Source organism: Mobula birostris, chromosome 2 (genome assembly GCF_030028105.1).
Source record: "Mobula birostris isolate sMobBir1 chromosome 2, sMobBir1.hap1, whole genome shotgun sequence".
Classification (NCBI taxonomy): domain Eukaryota; kingdom Metazoa; phylum Chordata; class Chondrichthyes; order Myliobatiformes; family Myliobatidae; genus Mobula; species Mobula birostris.
Genome location: NC_092371.1, coordinates 112,198,420 through 112,221,556, shown reverse-complemented (window position 1 = coordinate 112,221,556; position 23,137 = coordinate 112,198,420). Strand labels below are relative to the sequence as shown.

Below are 23,137 nucleotides of genomic sequence, written 5' to 3'. Positions count from 1 at the left end.
TATGTTTCTCTCTCCTCTCCCCCACTTTTTAGATCTACTCCTGAGCTTTTTTTCTCCAGAGCTGCTGAAGGGTCTTGGCCTGAAACATCGACTGTACTTTTTCCCATAGATGGTGCCTAGCCTGATGAGTTCCTCCAGCATTATGTGTGTTGTTTGGATTTCCAGCATATGCAGATTTTCTCTTGTTTGTGATCATGAACGGCAGTGATGCTTCACTCCCAAAAGAGCTCCACACCTTTAATGCACACTATGAGGATCCCTGCAGCACTCCATGATCCTCTGATCTCTCTCTTAGAGGCCAATGACAGAACATCTTTCAAGGCAGTGAACCTTTGCAAGGTGACAGACCCCAATGGTGTACCTGGTAGGGCTCTGAAAACCTGTGCTAACCAACTGGTGGGTGTATTCAAAGACATTTTCAATCTCTCCTTGCTATAGTTGGAAGTTTGCAACTACTTCAAAAGGGCAACAATCATACCAGTGTCCAAGAAGAGCAGGTTGAGCTGCCTTAACAACTATTATCCAGTCGCACTCACATCTGTAGTAATGAAGTGCTAGTGGTTATGGCTAGAATCAATTCCTGTCTCAGCAAAGACCTGGACTGATTGCAAATTGCCAATCACCACAATAGGTCTACTGTGGGTGCGATCTCATTGGCTGTTCATGCAGCCTTGGATCACCTGGATAATATAATACTTATCTTAGGATGCTGTTTATTGACTGCAGCTCAGCGTTTAACACAATCATTCCTAGAGTTCTGATCAAGAAGCTCCAAAACCTGAACCGTTGTATCTCCCTCTGCAACTGGATCCTTGACTTCCTCACTGGAAAACCACAGATTGTGCTGATCGGAAACAACATTTCCACTTCACTGACAATCAACACTGGTGCACCTCAAATATGTGTGCTCATCCCACTGTTCTATTCTCTCTCTACATCCGTGATTGTGTGGCTAGGCACAGCTCAAATGCCATCTATAAATTTGCTGATGACCTAACTATTGTAGGCAGAATTTCAGATGGTGTGAAGAGGGCATACAGGAGCAAGATATATCAGCTAGTTGAGTAGTGTCAGAACGACAACCTTGTACTTAACATCAGTGAGACCTAAGAACTAATTGTGAACTTCAGAAAGAGTAAGACAAGGAAACACACACACCAGTCCTCATAGAGGGATTAAGAATGGAAAGGATGAGCAATTTCAAGTTCCTGGATGTCAACATCTCTGAGAATCTATCCTGGGCCCATCATATCAATGCAGTTACAAAGAAAGGCACAACAGCAGCAATATTTCATTAGGAGTTTGAAGGGATTTGGTATTTCACCAAAGACACTTGCAAATTTCTACAGATATACTGAGGAGAGCATTCTAACTGGCTGCTTCACTGGTTTGGGGAGGGGGGCAGCTACTGCATAAAATCAAAAGAAGCTGCAAAAAGTTGTGAACTCAGTCAGCTCCATCATGAGCATTAGCATCACCAGCATCCAGGAGATCTTCAAGAAACAATGCCTCAAAAAGGGGTTCTTAATGATGGACACCACGTCCATCATTAAGAACCCCTCTCTTCTCATTGCTCCATCAGGAAGGAGGTACAGGAGTGAGGCACAGGAGCCTGAAAACATACACTCAACGATTCAGGAACAGCTTCTCCTGCTCTACTATCAGATTTCTGGGTGGACATTGAACTCATGAATACAGTACCTGACTACTGCTGTTGCACTACTTATTTAATTTAACTATTTTGTTTATGTATACATACTGTAATTCAGTTTTTATTATTATCTATTGCATAGCACTGCTGCCACAAAAAAACAAGAAATTTCAAGACATATGCTGGTGATGTTATACCAACTGAGTAATCCAGATTTCGTGTTTTACTTTCAATCGGTTTAATGTTTTGGATTTGCAAAATGAAACAGTGGCAACAAATAATTTTTAAATGAGATCGAGGTGACTACCTACCTTTTGAAGCCCAGCGAGATGTTTGAGTTTAAAAACAAAGTGCAGCGAGAAATGGTTGAGTAAAAGAAAACAGCACAGCATCTGCTTCTTTGGGAAGGGACAGACATGGTTGAGACAAGGCAGAAAATGGATGATTTGTGGATATTGTATACTGAGCAAATTGAGCAGTATTTTGAAGAAAATGAAATAGACAATGAGCAGTGAGTAGAAGTGCATAGTGTTTGCTTAGAAGTTTAACTGCTCCAACAAAACCAGTCGAAATGAGCATTTCTGGTATCATAAAAGTAATTCTGGAACATTTAGAACTGAAACCATTGTTGATTGTAGAATACTTTAGGTTTCATGAGTGGAATCAAAGGAAGGGGAGTCCATTTCAGTGTGCGTGGCTGAATTAAAGAGATTGTCATTGTTAGTTCAGTGATGGGCTTAATGATGTACTGAGAGATTGGTTAGTTTGTATAATCTTACAAGATAACATTCAACACCGGCTCCTAACTGAAGCAAAATTTATATTTAAAAGAGCAGTTGAAATTGCTGTATCAATGGAAACAAAAGACAAAGGTGCAACTGAGTTTCAGTCAGGAATGAAAGGGAACATGAACAAAATTGCAATGTCTAAACAGAAACCAGCCTGGCCAAACAAATTGAGTTACTGTTGTAGCAGGGGTTCACATATACCTGACCGATGCAGGTTTAAGGGTTAAACTTGCAGAAATGCAATAAAGTATACAATGAGCAGACAAAAATAAAGGACTCCACAGGGAAGAAAAATAAATAAAAAGTCAAGCTGCAGTTTCAAAAAGAGCACTAAACTGCAATCTGCATGCTGTTGATGAAAAATCTGATAATGACACAGGACAAGGTAGCCTTGAGATTTACATTATGAAAACTAACAATAAACAAGCAATATGGCTTGTAGCATATTTTGTTAATATTAATTAATTAAAATGGAATTTGACACTGGCTCAGCTGTTTCAGTCATTCCATAAAATAAGTTTGAATGGGATTTTAAAGCAACTAAAATGAAGCCTGCAGATATCCAACTAAGAACTTACACTGCAGAAAAGATAACTTCCATGGGAATGGCATTTATAACAGTGAAATACATAACCAACAACCCAAATTAAGCTTTTATGTGGCAAAAACAGGAGGGCCAGCATTGTGGGGACATGATTGGCTGAGACAACTACAACTTGATTGGACATCCATCCACCTCTTACATGCCACATCTCCTGCAATAGAGTCAACTGAAAGTGAATTAAGAAAGGTACCGGATGATGCCACAGCTGTGTTCAAGGATAGCATTGGAAAACTCAAATGTATTAAGGGTAAAATAGGGTTAAATAAAAATGCCACATCCAAGTTTTACAAAGCCTGGCCAGTTCCTTATTTTGTGGAAGGCACCAGAAGTATGCCAGAAATTCAAGTGTCTGCGCAGAAGTCAGTGTAGTTGGTATTACTAAGGAGAAGGTGCTTGAGAAGCTGAAGGGTATGAAGGTAGATATGTCACCTGGACCAGATAGACTAAGTTTTGAAAGAGGTAGCTCAAGAGATTGTGGAGGCATTAGTAATGATCCTTTGAGAATCACTGATTTTGGAATAGTTCCAGAGTACTGGAAAATTGCAAATGTCACTCAATTCTTAAGAGGGAGACAAAAGACAGGAAATTATAGGCTGGTTACCCTGACTTCAATGCTTGGTCAAATACAGGAGTGAATTATTAAGGATGAGATTTTGGGATACTGGGAGGCACATGATAAAATAGGCCAAAGTCAGCATGGCTTTCTTAAGGGGAAATCTTTCCTGACAAAACTCAAAGTCCAACTCTGCATCCCTATTATGAGAGGTGGAAATAGGTAAGGCTAGCCAACAGGACTCTGGTGAAGCTGTGTAGGTTGTGTACAGTGTAAGACCAGGTAAGGCCACGTAAGGCCAGTCAACAGGGCTTTGGTGAAGCTGTGTAGGTTGTGTACAGTGTAAGGCCAGGTAAGGCCACGTAAGGCCAGCCAACGGGACTCTGGTGAAGCTGTGTAGGTTGTGTACTGTGGATACAATGGATTACAGAAACATTAATGAACTCCAACCAGACCATCAACTTTGGATGATGGAGACTGGAGGTCATCAATGGCCTATGCTCCACTCGGAGCTAAGAATCCAAGAAGAAGAAGAAGAAGAAGAAGAAGAAGAAGACAAAGGAGAGTCAGTTGATGCTGTTTACTTGGATTTTCACAAGGTCTTTGACAACATGCCGCACATGAGGCTGTTAAACAAGATGAGAGCCCATGGTTTACATGAGAAATAGAAGATTAGCTGACTGGCAGTGAGCAAAGTGTGGGAATAAAGTGGGCCTTTTCTGGTTGTTTGCCAGTGACTATGGTACTCTGCAGGTATCAGTGTAGGGTTGTCTATTTTTCACATTATAGGTTAATAATCTGGATGGCAGAATTAGTGGATTTGTGGCCAAGTTTGTGATATTACGATAAGTGGAGGGGCAGGTGGTGTTGAGGAAGCAGGGAATCTGTAGAAGGACTTGGATAGATTAGGAGAACAGGCAAAGAAGTGTAGGGAAGTGTATGGTCATGCACTTTGGTAGAAGGAATAAAGGCGTAGATTATTTTCTAAGTGGGGAGTGAATTCAGAAATTGGAGGTGCAAAGGGACTTTGGAGTCCTAGTGCAGACTTTCCTAAGGGTTAACTTGCAGTTTGAGTTGATAGTAAGATAGGCAAATGCAATGTTAGCATTCATTTTGAGAGGGCTAGAATATAAAAGTAAGGATATAATGCTGAGGCTTTACATGGTATGGTTCAGTCCACATTATGAGTATTGTGACCATTACTCACTGGAGTTTAGAAAAATGAGGGTGGGGACATCGCATTGAAATCTACTGAATATTGAAAGGTCTTGATAGAGTAGTTGTGGAGAGGATGTTTCCAATAGTGAGTGAGTCTAGGAACAGATGTCACAGCCTCAGAACAGAAGCACGTCCTTTTAGAACAGAAGCACGTCCTTTTAGAACAGATGAGGAGGAATTTCTTTAGCCAGAGGGTAGTGAACCTATGGAATTCATTGTCACAGCCACGTTTAAAGCGGAGTTTGATATGTTCTTATTTAGTAAAGGCATCAAAAATTACAGGGCAAAAGCAGGAAAATGGGGCTGAGAGGAAAAGTAAAATAGCCATGATCGAATGTAGAGCAGACTCGAATGATCAAATGGCCTAATTCTGCTCCTGTGTCTTATATCTTATGGAAATGAGTCAATCTGAATATTTTTTCAGCTATAGAACAGGAGTACAGAATCCCACAGAGATTACCGATGCATCCTGTAACAAAAGGTAATAACTCTCATGCTCACACACTTGCAAGGAATTATCTTTTATTACATCTTTCTTTTGGGGCAGAGTCCATAATTCTTTCTAAACCAATCAATGGCAGTTACTGAGCTGAAAATTTAAGTCCATTACACTTATAATGGGAGCAAAAACACTGATGTCTTCGGATGATTAGGTTGTTTTGATCATTTGGATCACTTATCAAGGTAATTATAGGCATAAACTTGCCATTCCAAAAAAAACCATTCCAAATGATTAAAACAAAATCCCCAGCCATCTGTTTCACAAAAGTTATAACAGCAGCTGTTTCTTCCCCCCCATTTATTTCTAGACTTGGTTTTATGTTCTGTAACACTTTTCAACTCTTCCCTATATGCCTGTGAACATGTGAGACATTTGCTAACTTTACATATTTTAGCATCAAACTCAATCTTTGTTTTTAAACATGTGCCAAAAGGTAATTGCATGACACTCCACCCATTGATTTTATCACAGGACTGTCACTCAAAAATTCAATAGTACTAAGAACCATTAAGCATTCTCTGCGTCTTCTTGGGCACTAGGGCCAAATTTGGGGAGACAGAAGGATGGGAAACAAAAGGACAAAATGAGGATCTGGGGATCCTGAAGAATGTTGCTTAGAAGCTGCGGGATGTGGAAGAGGAAAGGTGGCAGATGGGAGGTTTGGGGTGCATTTGCATTGGTATGGTGGGGATAAATGGGTCAGCAAGAGTTAAAAGCTGGCTTGCAACAGCTATGACTGAGTGGGATATTGTTGGGAGGTTACTAAAGAAGCTGCTAAGAATTTTTCATTTTAAAAAACAAACTTTATTCATGAAAGAACATTTTGAAAATAAATATAAAAACAGTGCATGACTTTCTTTAATGGTGTAATCTGTGCTTTTCATTCATGGTGTTGGCTTGTCTCTACACTTATGATATCATCAAGTTAATATATTCTCTGTATTAAGCACCAGTCCCTGTTATTACAGATTGAGGTACCAGAGAAGTGGAGTGTGGTTAATATTGTGCCTTTATTTCAGAAGACTGCAAGGACAAGTCTGGGAACTACAGGCTTGTGAGTCTTACATCAGTGGTGGGAAACATATTGGAGTATATTCTGAGAGACAGAACCTGTCTACATTGGAAAGGCAAGGACTGATTAGGGATTGTCATCATGATTTTGTGCATGGGAAATTGGGACTTATGAATGTGATTACGTTTTTGGAAGAGGTGACCAAGAGAATTGATAAGGGCAGAGCAGTTGTTATTGTCCGTATGGACTTTAGCAAGGCCTTTGATAAGATCCCACAAAGTAGGTTGCTCTGGATGGTTAGGTCATATGGAATCCAAGGTGAGCTAGCCAAATGGATACAAAATTGACTTGGTGGTAGGAAGCAGAGAGTGGTGGAAGGTTGTTTTTAGCAGATGGAGGTTCTGGTGTGCTGCATGGATCACTGCCAAATTCCCTGTTTGTCATATATTCTAAAAATTTGGATAAGAATTTAAGTGACATGATTAACAAATTTAAGGATGACACCAAAATTGGAGTTGCAATGGATAGTGAAGAAGTTTGTTTAAGGTTACAACATTATCTGGATTAATTGGGAAAACGGGCAAAGGAATGACAAATGAAATTTAACGAGACAAGTGTGAAATAATGCATTTTGGAAAGTTAAACCAAGGCTAGACATACACAGTGAATGGCAAGTCACTAGGATTTGTTCCAGAACAGAGAAACCTAGGGGTACATAGTTCCCTGGACAAGGCCACAGAGTTAGACAGGGTGGTGAAGAAGCATATGGCACATTTGTTTTCATCACTTTGGGCATTGAGTTTAAGAATTAGCACATCATTTTGCAGCTCCATGAAATGTTGAGACTACAGAGAGCCATAGAGCTATGCAGCATGGAATCAGGACTTTTGGCCAACTCATCCATGTCAACCAAGGTGCCTTCCTGAGCTGGTCCCTTATACCTATGTTTGGCACATATTCCTCCAAACATTTCCTATCAATGTACATGTTTAGAAGACATTTGTACATTTCAATGTTATTGTAAACATTGTAATTGTACCTGCCTCTGGCAGCGCATTTTCTATTTTTATTTTATCTTAGTTATTTGTGTGCACAACAATGGGATCTCCTTCCAATAGTGAGACATAATTTCCCAGATATTACTCCATAAGAATATTGCCTGGAGAATGACATGCTCCATATTTGTCTGCATGGAATGTATCTCTGATGTTCTGGGGTGAATTGTGACCGAAATTTCAAGAGTGGCATAATTAAACCAAGTAATGATTACACCAGAATACCACTCTAGTAATAAGCAATTTACAGATGAATAACACTGGACAAAATAGCTGCACATGTCTGAACATTTGGGTTTTAACTTTTCACAACTCAATACTCTCTTTACTATGAGCAAACAACGGAGGATGAGAGGTGACCTGATAGAGGTGTACAAGATGATGAGAGGCATTGATTGTGTGGATAGTCAGAGGCTTTTTCCCAGGGCTGAAGTGGCTAGCATGAGAGGGCACAGTTTTAAGGTGCTTGGAAGTAGGTACAGAGGAGATGCCAGGGGTAATTTTTTTACGCAGAGAGTGGGGTGTGCGTGTAATGGGCTGCCGGTGATGGTGGTGGATGCGGATACAGTAGGGTCTTTTAAGAGACTTCTGGATAGGTACATGGAGCTTAGAAAAATAGAGGGCTATGGGTAACTTTAGGTAATTTCTAAGATAAGGACATGTTCAGCATAGCTTTGTGGGCTGAAGGGTCTGTATTGTGTTTCTATGTTCTATGTTAAATTATGTTTTTAGCTATGCTACATAATATGTAAGGTTACATCTAAAGCAGGGGTCCACATCCTGGGGTCCATGGAACCCTTGCTTAATGGTATTAGTCCATGGTATAAAAAAGGTTGAGAACCCCTGGTCTAAAGTGTCCTAATCCAACCACTTCACCTGTTCTAATATGCCATGTATTTTTATTTTAATTTTCCTATTCAGAAAATTAAAGAATAATGTTTCTCCTTCTCTCTGGTGTATTATTTAAGCTTGCAGTATTAATTTCCTGAAGCAATTCAGCACAGAATGACTGGAAACATCAATACTACTCTCTGCCCATTACTATTCTTATTTGAAAAAAAATGTAACCTAGAGGTGTAGTTCCATGCTCGTAATTACTTTCATACAATACCAGTGATATAATTGCTTTCACCTTCTGCTCATCTGCTTCATTTGCACTAAATATATCTGGAATATTTAGTCTTTCAATTAGTAAGAATAAAGACAATGGATATATAGTGTTCTATACACTCAATGGCCACTTTGTTAGGTACTTCCTGTAATAAAGGTGCCACTTAGTATATGTTTGTGGACTTCTGCTGCTTATAGCCCATCCACTTCAAATTTCAACAGGTTGTGCATTCAGAGGTGCACTTCTGAAATGTGTGGTTATTTGAGTTACTGTCGCCTTCCTTTCAGCTTGAATATTGTGAACAGTTTTGGGCTCCTCATCTCAGAAAAAACATGCTATCATTGGAGAGGGTCCAGAAGCGGTTCACAAGGATGATTCCAGGAATGAAAGGGTTATCGTACAAGGAATGTTTGATGGCTTTGGGTTTGTACTTGTGGGAATTTAGAAGGATGAATGGAAATTCCATTGAAACCCTTTTGAATGTTGAAAGGCCTAGACAGAGTAGATGTGGAAAGGATGTTTCCCATGATGATAAACACCATGACAAGTGGGCACAGCCTCAGGACCAAAGGGTGTCCATATAAAACAGAGATGGGGAGAAATGTCTTTAGCCAGAGAGTGGTGGATTTGTGGAATTTGTTACCATAGGAGGCCAGATTGTTGGGTGTATTTAAGGCAGAGATTGATAGGTTCTTGATTGGACATGGTATCAAAGGTTATGGGGAGAAGGCTGGGGAATGGAGTTGAGGAGGGGAAAAAGGATCAGCCATGATTGAATGGTGGAGCACTTTCTGCTCCTATGTCTTATGGCCTTATGGATTATTATTAATTTTGCACAGAAATGTCCCACTCCCATAATGACTCTGCTGTGAGACTTGTATTTGGTCAACATTTTATTTTTTTCTCATTTTCAATTATTTCTTTAATACGCTATGGTACTAGATTGTCTCTATATTGATCAGAGTCCATACCAAATGTACGGTGTATGCTATTACCGCTACATCTGCTTGTCCATTTTTTCCAATCTCCCACCAATCTACTTTTTCACCAAGTCTTTTCATTTTGTCCCTTCTTTCTGATCCATTGAACCCGTATATACATTCTCTTGTGCCATGGTATAACCTAGCTATATTAACAAATTACTCAATATCATATTTTCATTTAATTCATTCAATTTTGTCATGAATTTTTGTTGGCAACATCAGCACTTATTTCCCAACATTAAATGCATTTGAGAAAGATGATCATGAACCACCTTCTTGAACTGCCATAGTCCTGTAAATTTTCCTTTGTAGTAGAGCTAGGTATAGAATTTCAGGATTTGACCCAGCAATGAACGACATGAGGGGGCTGGGGTGGAGACTGTTGATTGGTTGGTAGTAGGCCAATTGAGATTGATCTCACCCTACTGTACTTTTTATCGACTATCTGACTAACCACCTGCTTAAACTTGAGGATAGTTTTACCAATCATGCAGGTGATATTTATTTTATCATATCAGAATGTTCCATGAAAGATCAATTTGACAATTAATGTTGTATTTTAAAATAGTATAATATTTGATGCATCTCTTTATACCATCAGGAAAATTCCTCCTAAACAGACTGTACAATCTAAATAAAAATGAGATTGATTTCAAAATAATACACAGGCTTCAAGAAGCAGAAGCAAAAAAGCTTGAGAAGTAAGTATATTAATTTTTACCAATACTTGTTCTTATTGCTGGCCCTCATTAAACCTACTCCTCCCTTTCATCCTGGCTGTTTTTCCTGGCATGGTATTCACTCCCAATATCTTTATGTTTCAGAATATTTTAGTCGTCTTTCCCCAGGGTTGGGGAATCAAGAACCAGAGGGCATAGGACTGATGTGAGAGGGGAAAAATTTAATAAAGATTGGAGGGTCAACACAAAAGGTGATATGTATGTGGATTTGACTACCTGAAGAAGTGTTTGAGGCAGGAATTTAACAACATTTAAAAGACAGCAGGCAAGTACATGGATTGGAAAGGTTGAGAAGGTCATGGGCCAGCTGGCAAATGGGACTAGCTTGGATGGAGCATCTTAGTCAGCATGGACCAATTGAGTCAAGGGGCCTGTTTTTGAGCTGTATAACTCTATAAACTTTATGAGCTCTGTATAATGACCAACAGACAATGGCATTCACCACTATAAGTTAAATGATCATAAGACTAATGGACTATGTAATTTCCTATCCAATCAGTGCAAGAGCATTAGGTCAAATGCCTTAAGATCCCCTTTCTCTAGCTGTCAATGCAACTTTCTCTCATTTATCTCTATTTCTCTTCATGTGGCATAACTCCATCATTATTTCCATTATTAATAACTCCATCATTATTTCCATCTTCTCTTTGATCTGCAATCCTCGCCCCATTTATTAAACCTTGCACATGATCAGGCAGCTTATCAAAGTTAGTAATGCCATTCTTTGTGTCCATCATCAAGAGTTATAGAGTAAACAGGACAGAAATAGGCCCTTTGGCCCAATGTCCATGCCAACCTAGATGCCCATCTAAGCTGTTCTCATTGGCCCATATCCCTCTAAACCTTTTCTTTCCCTGTACTTGCCCATTATCTTTTAAATGTTATTGTTGTATCTGCCTCAACCACTTGTTTCATGTATCCACCACTCTCTGCCTGAAGAAGTAACCTCTTGTCCTGTTTAATTTTTTCTCCCCCACCTTAAACCTTTGCCCTCTAATTTCTGATTCCCTTCCCCTAAGGAATAAAGGCTCTATGCATTCCAAGTATGGGCTCACAAACATCTTGAACAACTACAACATAATAGCCAGACTGATGTGTCCTGACTGTTGGAGGCCAGAGTACCAAATGCCTTTTTCACCACCCTGTCTACCTATGACATTAAGATGAATAAAAATTTGTCTGCAGCCTTTATTACAATTGACTACACTATTCCCATCCAAACTTTGTTTTTCAGCTGGATGGGCTGGATGACTGGTTCCATTTCTAATTTCCCTTCATTGCTGTCACTTTCAAAAATTCCATCCCTCAAGAGCCTCAGTCATCATTGGTTGAACTGGGTATGGCATTTTCTCTCCCAGGGGGAGTGGTTGTGCGAGGTGATGCAGACACACCAGTCCCCAGCCAATTATCCGATGGTGCTTGCAACTATATGCCACATTTTGCATGCCACAATCCTGAGGAGACATCGGACTGTGTTGAGGGAGAGTGAATTTAAAATAAGCGAGAGGGGGCAGTCAGCACATTTTGCATGCCATAGTTCCTGAAAAGACGTTGAATTGTGCATAATTAGCCACTTGGCAAGGACCAATAAAAATAACTTGGGTTTAAGCAGATGGCCATTATGTGAAAGAGCTAGTGTTGGAGTGAGGAATTAAGGCTTTGGCTCAACAAAGCTTCCACAAGGAGAGGCGTAAGGCGTAGCTAGATTTTTTTTCATTATTTATTATTTCTTTCTTATTGCACATTTAGAGCAGTGGGGATGCCAGACAGGATACTGGAATGCTCTTCTTTCAGAATGTGGGAAGGCAAGGAGACCTCTAGTGCCCCTGATGACTCTTCCTGCAAGAAGTGCATCCAGCTGCAGCTTCTTGTAAATTGTTGGTTGCCATTGTGTTGTTTGTTATGGTATTATCCTGTGATTTATGCTTGGCACTGAACTACCATCAATTCTGGTATGTTTCACATACTGGCAATAAAATGATTCTGATTTTGATGGGATCAGAAAGAATCTAGCATGTGAATTGGTACAGGTTATTTTCTAGGAAAGGTGTACTTTGTAAGTGGTCAGCCTTCAAAAGTGAAATTTTTGAAAGTTCAGATGGTGGTTGCTGCCCTTGTGGCAATTACCAACGCCTTAACGAGGCCACCACCCCCGATCATTACCTGGTCTCACACATCCAGGACTTTTTGACTCACTTAGCCGGAAAGTTAATTTTTTCCAAAGTCTATCTTGTTAGGGGCTACCATCAGGTGCCTGTGTGCTCGGAGGATGTTCCTAAAACGGCTGTGATAACCTTGTTTGGCCTCTCTGACTGTCTATGCATGCCATTTGGGCTGAAAAATGCAGCACAGACTTTCCAACAGCGTATAGACTCTATTAAAAGACTTAGATCTATAGCCATTATTACTGATGCCTCAGACTATGCTGTGGGTACAGCATGTTTGACCATGAACTTCTAAGTTTCTATCTGGCTGCCCATTATTTTCATTTTCTTCTGGAGGGCTGTCATTTCACAGCACTGATTAACCACAAACCCCTGTGCATGCAATGGCCAAAATATCAGACCCTTGGTCTGCACGGCAACAATGCTAATTGGCCTACATGTCAGAGCTCACAACTAATATACAACATATCAAGGGGAAAAATAATGCCATGGCTAATTGCCTCTCATGGTCAGCCATTGAGGCCATACACATAGGGGCTGACTATGGCAGCATGGCAGCCAACCAAGCTACTGACCCGGAGGTCTAGGCTTACCGAACCATAGTCACTGGCCTGCAGTTGGCTGAAATTAAGTTCAGGGAAGCTGAGGTTTCTCTCCTGTGTGATGTTTCAGCTGGACGCTCCTGCCCCGTAGTGCCCACAAACTGGAGGTGGACTGTTTTTGACTCTATGCATGGCCTCTTGCATGGGGCCGGATGACCTTACAGAAACTGGTTACACTAAAGGCCTTCGAAAGGATGTGCATGATTGGACTGCGACCTGTGTGGAGTGCCAGCAGGCAAAAATTAACCATTGTGTTCAGGGACCATTGGTACCTTTTGAGGTCCCTGAGTGACAGATTGACCATGTCAATGTGGACCTTGTTTGTCTTCTATCCCCCTCCCGTGGATTCATGCACCTCCTTACCAATGTGGACTGTACCACCAGATGGTTGTTCCTCCAGAAATGATGATGGCCGCAGGCGTGGCTCGGGCGTTCATGAGCATCTGTGTTTCTCAGTTTGGAATTCCATCTGATATTTCCTCTAACTGTGGTCCCCATTTCATATCAGACCTCTGGGCTGCGATTGCCTGGAACCTTGGCATTAGGTGACATCACACCACAATGTATCACCCTCAGTCCAATGGCTATGCAAGTGGTTTCTCCATTCCTTAAAGGCTGCGCTGAGTGCTCCCCTGATGGACAAGTGTTGGTATGATCATCTCCCGTGGGTCCTGCTGGGGCTCAGAACAGCTCCAAAAGAGCACCTGTAGTTGTCTGCAGCTGAATTGGTATACGGGCAGCTGTTACGAGTGCCAGGTGATTTCATTCCTGATGTCACAACTGCCTGGTCGGCCTCTCAACAACGTTCCACCCTCCTCAGTAAATTCAATTTCTTTGCACCTATTCCTACCTCCCATCATGGCATACAGCACTGTAGAGTTCCTGTTGACTTACATTCCACTTCGTTTATTTTCATCCACCATGATGCACACAACCATGAGCATGTCAACACACCTCTGGACGAGCCAGAGGTATCTGCTGTTCCTCCACCATGGAACGTGGGACACAATCCGGGCGGCTCATCCGAGCTCCAGACAGGTTCAAAATGCTGGTTTTAGCGGGGGGGGGGGGGCTGTATAGGGTAATGTAATTGATGGAAATGTACAGAATTAGGTTGGAGTTCACTTTAAGAGGATGGTCATACGTGATGAACTAAAGGACTTTTACCATGCTTTCTGTTTAGTTTTATGGTGTTCAATAAATGAGTCGCTGTTGCTTTTCTTAAACATAAAACGTCTTTGCTGTTTTATTTATGAAAACCTACAAGATCATAGCTTAAGGGTGAAAGGTGAATTGTTTAAGGGGAGCATCTTCACTCAGAGGGTCGTGGGATTGCGGAACAAGCTGTCAGCACAAGAGGTAGATGTGGAGTCGATTTCAACATTTAATGGAAACTTAGATGGTACTTGAACGGGAGAGATATAGAGGGCTTTAGTCTGGGTGTAGGACAATAGGACTAGGCTGTTCAATGGTTCAGCATGGACTAGATGGGCCAAAGGACCTGTTCCTGTGTTGTAGTGTTCTATAACTTTTCTATGACTCTATCTTCTGCCAGAAAGAGTCAGGTATGTTATTGAATGCCACACCATAAAGACGGCTGATGTGTCTCTCATGGCTGTCGGTATGAACAAGTTTTGACATATGTGTGTCTTGCAGAAGTGATACTGTGTAAAGCATGTGTTTTGGAGAGAAAGCTCCTATTGATAGACATTTTTGAATGACAAATTAGTTGTGTGATGATAATCGAATATGGTTGGTATGATGTGGAATTGAAAGATGAATTCAGAGTGGCGGGGTGGAGATATATCTGTACCAACGGAGGTGTAAGGTGCTCCTTCCCTCACTAACCTGCTGGTCACCCGTGGGCAAGGTGACCCTGATTAGGGTCACGTGAAGCCATGGGAGTAGGTGTTGTATGAGCAGCTGGTGCATATCACAAGTCTTAGTTCTGCAACCACTGATGCCAGGCAGACAATCTCTGAAGAGTATTCATAAAGGCTGGGGTCACCCATCTTGTTAAGACTTTGCCTAGAAGAAGGCAGTGGCAAACCACTTCTGTAGAAGAATCTGATAAGAACAAAAACAGTAATGGAAGGACCATAATTGCCCACATCATATGACATAGCACATACAAAAGAACGATTCAGTGACCTTGATTACATTTTTGTGGCAATGTTTGACATTCAGATCGAGAAGTATCTTTTCCATGTGCTTTCACAGAGTTACTTGGAAGCACGTCGATTTCCCTTGTAGAAAGATGGTACCTCTCCTCTTTCTGACTTCCTTGACACATGTTTCCAATACAACACATGAAGATTGTGAAGTCAGCTCTTTCTACATTTGATTTAGTGAGCTGTATTCACTGCTATGGTTCCTAATCCAATTCTTAAACAGCATTTAACCTGTCCTTTATGAAATGCAGCTTAGCTTTGTCATATAGCAACATCAGATGCCATGAACCAATTGTGTACCTGAGCTCGCTAATCAATATAATAGCATCCAGCCACCACTTATCATGTTGAGTTACTATAATGAGCATAAAGAACTAAGAATAGACATGGTTCAAGAACTGAGATATCTAGAACTTTGCTTCTGTTAATGAGAGAAGGCTTGGCAATTGTTCTGTAGGAGTTGTTCTGCAGTGTGACTTAAGGTCTTTAAGCTAGTGAAATATAAAGAAATTTCCTTTGGTATTGATATCCCAATAACTACCATAGCACCTGCTCTCTAGTCCCTCATTGTATTGTTCATAATGCTCAGTGCATTCAATGCATACTGTTGCTTTAGCATAACTTCTGCTTCTTGTATTCCAATCTTATGGAAGTAAAATCTCGTATTCCATTCTTATTGTTTTATGCACCTGTATCTCACATTTTAACTATCTATGTTAATGAATCATTCAAGTCTCTAAAGATTTTGACTGCATCCAGTTATTATCATTTGGAAATTATGTTTTTGACATTTTTTAGGTACTAAATAGATGATCTAATGGTTGTCTAAATTGAAATCTATTTGGCACAATTTTGTCCATTTGTTTATTATAGTGTATCTCTTGTAATTGAATTTTTCCCTCTACGTTGCACACAATGCTACATATTATGGATATAGGGGTTTCTACCCTGTCACCTAAGTCACTTACAAGTACCATGAATAATCGTGATGCCAGTGCAGATCGTAGCAGGACCTTACAAAGTGTATGCTGCCAGTTTGATTACCCATCTGTTTAACTAATCTTGATCTTCTGCCACTCATTTAATTCCTTGCCATATCAGTAAATTGGTTTCAATTCTAGCTCACAATGTCTCACAACTTGCATTCATTGGGATAAGATTTGCCTCAGAGCCACAGAAAGAGATATTAATACAGCTGTATAGAAATTTATCTGCTACTTATTGTGACACATATGTGGGGAAATTAGGGAAGAAATGTGCTGTTAGAAAGAGAATATACAAACTCCATTTAGGCCGCACCAAAATCAGCGTTGCAACCAGGTTCTGGAGCATTTATCAAACTGGCAGATTTCAATATTCACCCTTTTAAAATCAGTCATGCACAAGACTCTAAAACTGGAGGAATGCTAAGGTTTTTAGGAGTGGAGAAGATTACAGAAATTGAGAGATTTGAGATTAAGAACAGGGAAGGATTTAAAATCAATGATCATTTTAAAATTCAAATTATGATATCCAGAAGGGATATAGGAAGTTATACTGTAACAGATTTTTTTTCCAAGAATTATTCTGGAATCAAAATCATTTTTATGATGTGCTGTTTTGTAGACAAGCTGCCCGAGAAGGTTTAAAAGAACCAGAAAACCAACAGTCAGAATCACGGGACATGACAGACGAACATGAAGGTATGTCACTTTATTTATAAAAACCATTATGGTTTACATTGTGTTGAATGTAGACAAAAACTTTATGCTTTTAACTTGTACATGTTCCTAGAGATAGTTGATCAAGAAAGTATCAGCTTTATATGTAGTTGTTTGTTATTTCAGGAATATAACCTTGTAATTTATTTGTAGCGTAAATCCTAAATTCAGATACAATTATATTATTAGTCATAGCTTCCCTAAATTTAGAGATTGCATTACTTATTGGAAATTGTTCCTGCTTTTAAAAAGAAGCCTAAAGTGCAATAATTTGACCACAATGATAACTTTAAAACTTTTATTATTTCTCAGTAGTCTGATAGCAAATTTTTTGTTGATATATGTATGTGAAAAAGTGACTGGCAAAAAAAATCATCATACCTATTTAATAATGTCCTACATTTGAACTGTAGCAGTTGAAGAAATTGAAGCAACTTCCCAGTCTAAATCAGATGATCAACCATCTATGCATGAAAATGTGCTGGAAACCAAACCTTCATTTGAACCAGAATCTGCAGATGCACAGGAATCAGAAGCTGCATTTCCTCAAGAATCTGCTTCTGAGCAACAACCAGAGCCAAAGCCAGGTTAGGCTTGTCATTGATGACACTGGCAAAGTAAAGCAATAAAAAAAAGAGAAAAAGAAAAGGAACACATTTATGAAAGTGTTAAGACCTCTGAAGGCAATGCAAAGGGGTTCCGAAAGAAGGAAATTAAGGATGGTGACAAGATGGACCATCTTTCTCAAATAGCTTTTATTTTTGAGTGAAATTATATCTTAATTTAATTGCAAAACATCTCAGAATCAGAATCAGTTTATTGTCGCTGGCATTAGTCATGAAATTTGTTCTTTCGTGGCAGCAATATAGTGCGGGTATAACAAATAACTAAAAGTTACAATAAAAGTAAATAATAAATAGTGCAAAAGAAGAATAAAAGGTAGTATTCATAGGTTCAAAATAAAAAATGGGTTAATGGACTATTCAGAAATCTGTGTTCTCCTTAAACGTCTGACATTCCTCAATTGTAACCTTACCGTTCTATGTAATTTCAACATACCATCTTAGTTAACCCTATTTTTGTTCTTCTCATCCCACTATCCCTGAACACTCCAACCCTCCTTTCCCCCCCAGACACTATCAACCACCTTTGTCCCTCCAATCCCAGCTCTCATCCATGCCGGGTTTTCACCATCCCCTCCGACCTTCCCCTCTCTGAGGCAGAACATTCTGTCCTCAGTAAAGGCCACACTTTTCTTGCCATGTGGCCACACCTCAGTGAGTTCTGCGCCCGCCACAATGCTGTGCTCTTCTTCTGCCGCCTCTGTCTCGGGACCTATTTCTTTAGCAATGACTCCTAACCCCACACTGATGACCCCTTCTCCTGTCTTCAATCCTCCTCCTCTTCCTGGACACCCCACTCTGGTCTTTTGTCTGCTCTGGACCTTTTCTTTGCCAACTGCCAACGGGGTATTACCCATCTTTAACACTTCCCTCTCCTATTCCAACCTCACTGCTTCCGGATGCTCTGCTCTCCATTCCCTCTGCACTAATCCTAACCTTACCATCAAACTTGCAGATAAGGGAGGTGCTGTAGTAGTCTGGCGTATTGACCTCCACCTTGCCGAGGCCCTGCGCCAACTCTCAGACACCTCCTCTTACTTACCCCTCAAACAGGACCCCACTAAGGAAAACCAGGCCATCGTCTCCAACACCATCACCAACCTTATTGACTCTGGGGATCTCCCATCCACTGCCACCAACCTCATAGTTCCTGCACCCCACACCTCCCGTTTCTACCTCCTACCCAATATCCAAAAACCTGCTTGCCCAGGTAAACCCACTGTTTCAGCTTGTTCCTGCTCCGCTGAACTCATATCGGCTTACCTCGACTCTGTTTTATCCCCCCCAACCCAGTTCAATCCCTTCTTACCTACATCTGTGACACCTCACATGCTCTTGATCTTTTCAAGGATTTCAAGTTCCCTGGCCCCCATCATCTCATTTTATTATGGATGTCCAGTCCCTATACAACTCCATCCCCCATCAGGAAGGCCTCAAACCTAACCAGTTCCCCTCCACCACCACTCTCCTCCATCTCATGGGATTTGTCCTCACTCTGAATAATTTCTCCTTTGGCTCCTTCCACTTCCTTCAAACAAAAGTTGTAGCCATGGGCACTCGTATGGGTCCCAGCTACACCTGCCTGTTTGTCAGCTACGTGGAACAGTTCATGTTCCAAGCCTACACTGGTGACCATCTCGCAGGTTTCCTATGCTACATTGATGACTCCATTGGTACTGCTTCATGCACCCTTGCTGAACTTGTCAACTTCATCCACTTTGCCTCCAACTTCCACCCTGCCCTCAAATTCACCTGATCCATTTCCAACACCTCCCTTCCCATTTTCGATCTCACTGTCTCTATCTCCAGAGACAGCTTATCCACTGATGTCTATTACAAACTCGTGGACTCTCAGAGCAACCTAGACTACACCTCGTCCCACCCTACTACTTGTTAAAATGCCATCCCCTTTTCTCAATTCCTCGATCTTTACCGCATCTGCTCTCAGGATGAGGCTTTTCATTCTAGAACAAAGGAGATGTCCTCCATTTTCATAGAAAGGGGCTTCCCTTCCTTCACCATCAATGCTGCCCTCAACCACATCTCTTCCATTTCACTCGTGTCTGCTCTTACCCCATCCTCCCGCCACCCTACCAGGGATAGAGTTCCTCTTTTCCTCACCTGCCACCCCACCAACCTCCATGTCCAGCATATAATTCTCTGAAACTTCTGCCACCTCCAACGGAATCCCACCACCAAGCACATCTGTCCCTACCCGCACTTTCCACTTTCCGCAGGGATCGCTCCCTATGCGACTCCCTAGTCCAATCAGCCCTCCCCACTGATCTCCCTCCTGGCACTTATCCTTGCAAGAGGAACAAATGCTACACCTGCCTCTATACCTCCTCCCTCAGGGCCCTAAACAGTCCTTCTAGGTGAGGCGATACTTCACCAGCAAGTCTGTTTGGGCCATTCATCCACCAGAACAAGCAGGGTCTCCCAGCAGCCACCCATTTTAATTCCACATCCCATTCCCACTCTGATATGTCAATCCATGGTCTCCTCCACTGTTGTGATCAGGCCACACTTAGGTTGGAGGAACAACATATTCCATTTGGGCAGCCTCCAACCCGATGGCATGAGCATTGATTTCTCAAACTTTTGGTAATGCCCCCCAACCCTCCCCCCCTTCTCCATTACCCCATCCTCTTTTCCCTCTGTCACCTCATCTCACCAAGCAACTTCCCAGCTCTTTACTTCATCCTTCCCCCTCCAGATTTCACCTATCATCTGGTGATTCTCTCTCCCCTCCCCTCACCTTTTAAATCTACTCCTCAGCAGTTTTTCTCCAGTCCTGCCAAAGGGTTTCGGTCCAAAACGTCGACTGTACTTTTTTCCATAGATGCTGCTGAGTTCTTCCAGCATTTTGTGTGTGTTGCTCCTACTTTTGTTGAAGCTTTTATTTAAGTTTCAGATCTAATGTTCTCAGATTCAAACTAGAGAACCTTTACTTTGAAATCATTAATTAATTGCATCTCATTAAACGCTTAAAATAGTTTGTCCCCAGTTCGGGTGCACAAATTTTTGCTCGTGTAACTATTCAAAATATACTTGTGAATTCGTTATTGAGGTCGTCTTTGCCAATATAGTTTCCCCAATATATATTGTATGCCAGTGATTGTTGCAGTATGTTTCTTAAAATCCATATATCTTCTTTATACTCTCTCCGATAGTGTATCTTCAGCTTAAAGGCCCTTAAACAACTTTCACTCGTGACCTCTTATCTCCGGCTAAACTGATTTAAATCTTGATCTTTTGAGCTGAGGGTATTTCTCACTACTGTGATGTGCTCATCGTTTACGAACAGAACCACCCACTCCCATTTCCATTCCAAAATATCAAGAGCTCCAGAATATATAGTTACATCCTTGGTGACTTTATAACCACATTTCAGTAATGGCTATCATTTGCTTTTATTTTTTGTCATCATTTACCATCACTTTTAATATTTTGCCTACAACTTTAATTATTTGATTAGCCAGGTTGCTGGCCCTGATATCGAAGCTCAGTTCTCTCACACCATTCTTTGAGTAATGAATTCAACTCTCTACACCAGACTCGCATACCCCCTTTCAATATTCTTTCTTAGTCCTATTACATCTTCCTTCTTTCTTGATATTCTTCCTGAGACCAATAAAGAGCTATATTTAGTCATGTGGTTATGGTAAGAGGCAAAATGTGAGTTCAAATTGTGTTATTTAATTTAAGAGCATCTCTAAATTTAGCAGTTCGCTTTTAAACATAAACCATCACCTTGATCTTATTGAATTGTGGAGCAGACTGAAGTGTCTTGTGGCTTATTTTGTTTCATTTTTAAAAATGTGTTTTCACTCCAAATAGCCTAGATATCTGGAATAAAAACTGCCTTATTAATGTTGCCTGTATCTCAAAGACAAACTTAGCAAAATGGTTAATCAAAGCAAAGTGATTTATAAATCAAAAGCAAATGTAATGTAACCAGAATATTTCAAAGCTCTTTAGAGGGACAAACAGAAGGAAAATGACATCCAACATAAAAAGGAGAAATTGGGAGATAACAAAAACCTTGGTCAAAGAGTGGGTTTTAGAGTGTTGCAAAGGAATGTCAAAAAAACACTTAAGAATGAAATACCATTGATTGGAGCACAGGTAAGGAAGGCACACCCATTACTGGAAGAATATGAGCTTGATGAAAAACAAGAGTAGCACAGATGTTTTAGTGCATGAACAGATTATAGGGAGTGGAAAAGCAACAGAAAGTTTTGGAATGAGAATGGGAATTTTACCATTGAGTCTTTGCTTAACCAGGAAATGGTCAGCAAGCACAAAGGTAATGGATTGACAGGACTTAGTGCATATCAGGATATGGGCAGTAGAATTTTAAATAATTCTTTTCATAAAGAGTAATATGAAGAAAGTCATCTAGAATGCAAATACAAATTTGGAAATTAGTTAATGACAATGTTATTTGGTAAACCTTTGGTAAGTTCATAAGTGCAAATTGTTTGAAGAAATATAATGAAATGGCAAATTATCAAGTGTAAATTAAATTCTTAATTATTATCAAACATAGAAATCAAATTACCTGAAGTTCCTGAGGGAGGTTATCCGGAAGGCCCAGAAATGGATCATTATCGCAAGGTTCTCTCGGATTACGTGCAGAATTGGAAGTTGCTAAACGTAGTTCTTACAACATCTGTAAACAGAACATTGGAGATTGCTGGCAAATCTCCTGAGGCTCTTCTTGAAGAAGCTGTTGAAGTTTTGAATGGTAAGTGAACTTTGTTTTTTGATGCAATGTCTGCTATTAAAACCGCTTTCAGACATTTCAGTATGCTTAAATGTTATATTTCCTGATTTAATAATATAGAGAAAAATAGTGTATCTATTATTAAATGAAAATCTAAAACCTGAAGGTGCTGGAAATCTGAAATAAATAATAGTAAATGCTGAAAACTGTCAGCAAGTTAGGCAGCATCAGTATTCCAACAAAGGATTTTGGAATTAAGCCATTAACTCTGTGCTCCCTCTACTGATATTGCCTGATCTGCATAGGATTTACAGCATTTTCTGTTCTTATTTCATTTATTATTGAATCTATTTACAGGTATGTTCCTCATATGTAATTATCCTGTACATTTTGTAATTTATTCCTTTCTTCTTGAATGTTGGCAGAGTATTCAAATACCCCTGAAACTCCTTACGATGTTTTTAGCATATTAGACTTGTATTTCAAATGGAAATGCCTTGGATTCCTTCATACAAAATCTAAGTTCTACCAAAGCTCGTGTATTCTTCTAAGCATCAGCTATCAAAATTCTTTGGTGTAATTCATGACTATGAAGTTAGTTTAACTTTTGATATCTGTTTGTGCAAGTATCTGAACCAAGAAAATATTCACCAGCAATTTGAGCATATTCCCCCTATGAACAATTGTTTCATTCAATTATGTAAAAGTGTCTGTAAGTCTTAGTTATCCTAAAACAATTATCAACCATGAATAAAGTTCATCTTTACATATTAATTATTTAAAACTTACTTATTGATTTAAGTTTGCAATTATTTACTGAGATACTCTGATGAATAACAGTGAATTACCAATAGATTAAAGGCACACAAACACCACAGAAGTTATTCAATAGTATTTTCTATTAATTTTTTAAAAATATTAGATTTTTAA

General features: G+C 40.1%; 1 protein-coding gene across 5 annotated transcripts in view; it reads left to right on the top strand.

Moving 5' to 3' along the window:
* The window catches only part of ak9 (adenylate kinase 9), a 168,314-nt gene that overhangs the window by 61,922 nt on the left and 83,255 nt on the right, over nucleotides 1–23,137 (top strand). For 4 of the 5 annotated variants that reach the window (XM_072246344.1, XM_072246331.1, XM_072246322.1 and 1 more), the window contains 4 exons: nucleotides 10,079–10,178; nucleotides 16,761–16,837; nucleotides 17,269–17,442; nucleotides 22,031–22,228. In XM_072246344.1, the coding sequence (XP_072102445.1) occupies nucleotides 10,079–10,178; nucleotides 16,761–16,837; nucleotides 17,269–17,442; nucleotides 22,031–22,228 (549 nt within the window). The remainder of the gene's footprint in view (nucleotides 1–10,078; nucleotides 10,179–16,760; nucleotides 16,838–17,268; nucleotides 17,443–22,030; nucleotides 22,229–23,137) is intronic. The other variant, XM_072246340.1, reaches the window with a different exon arrangement.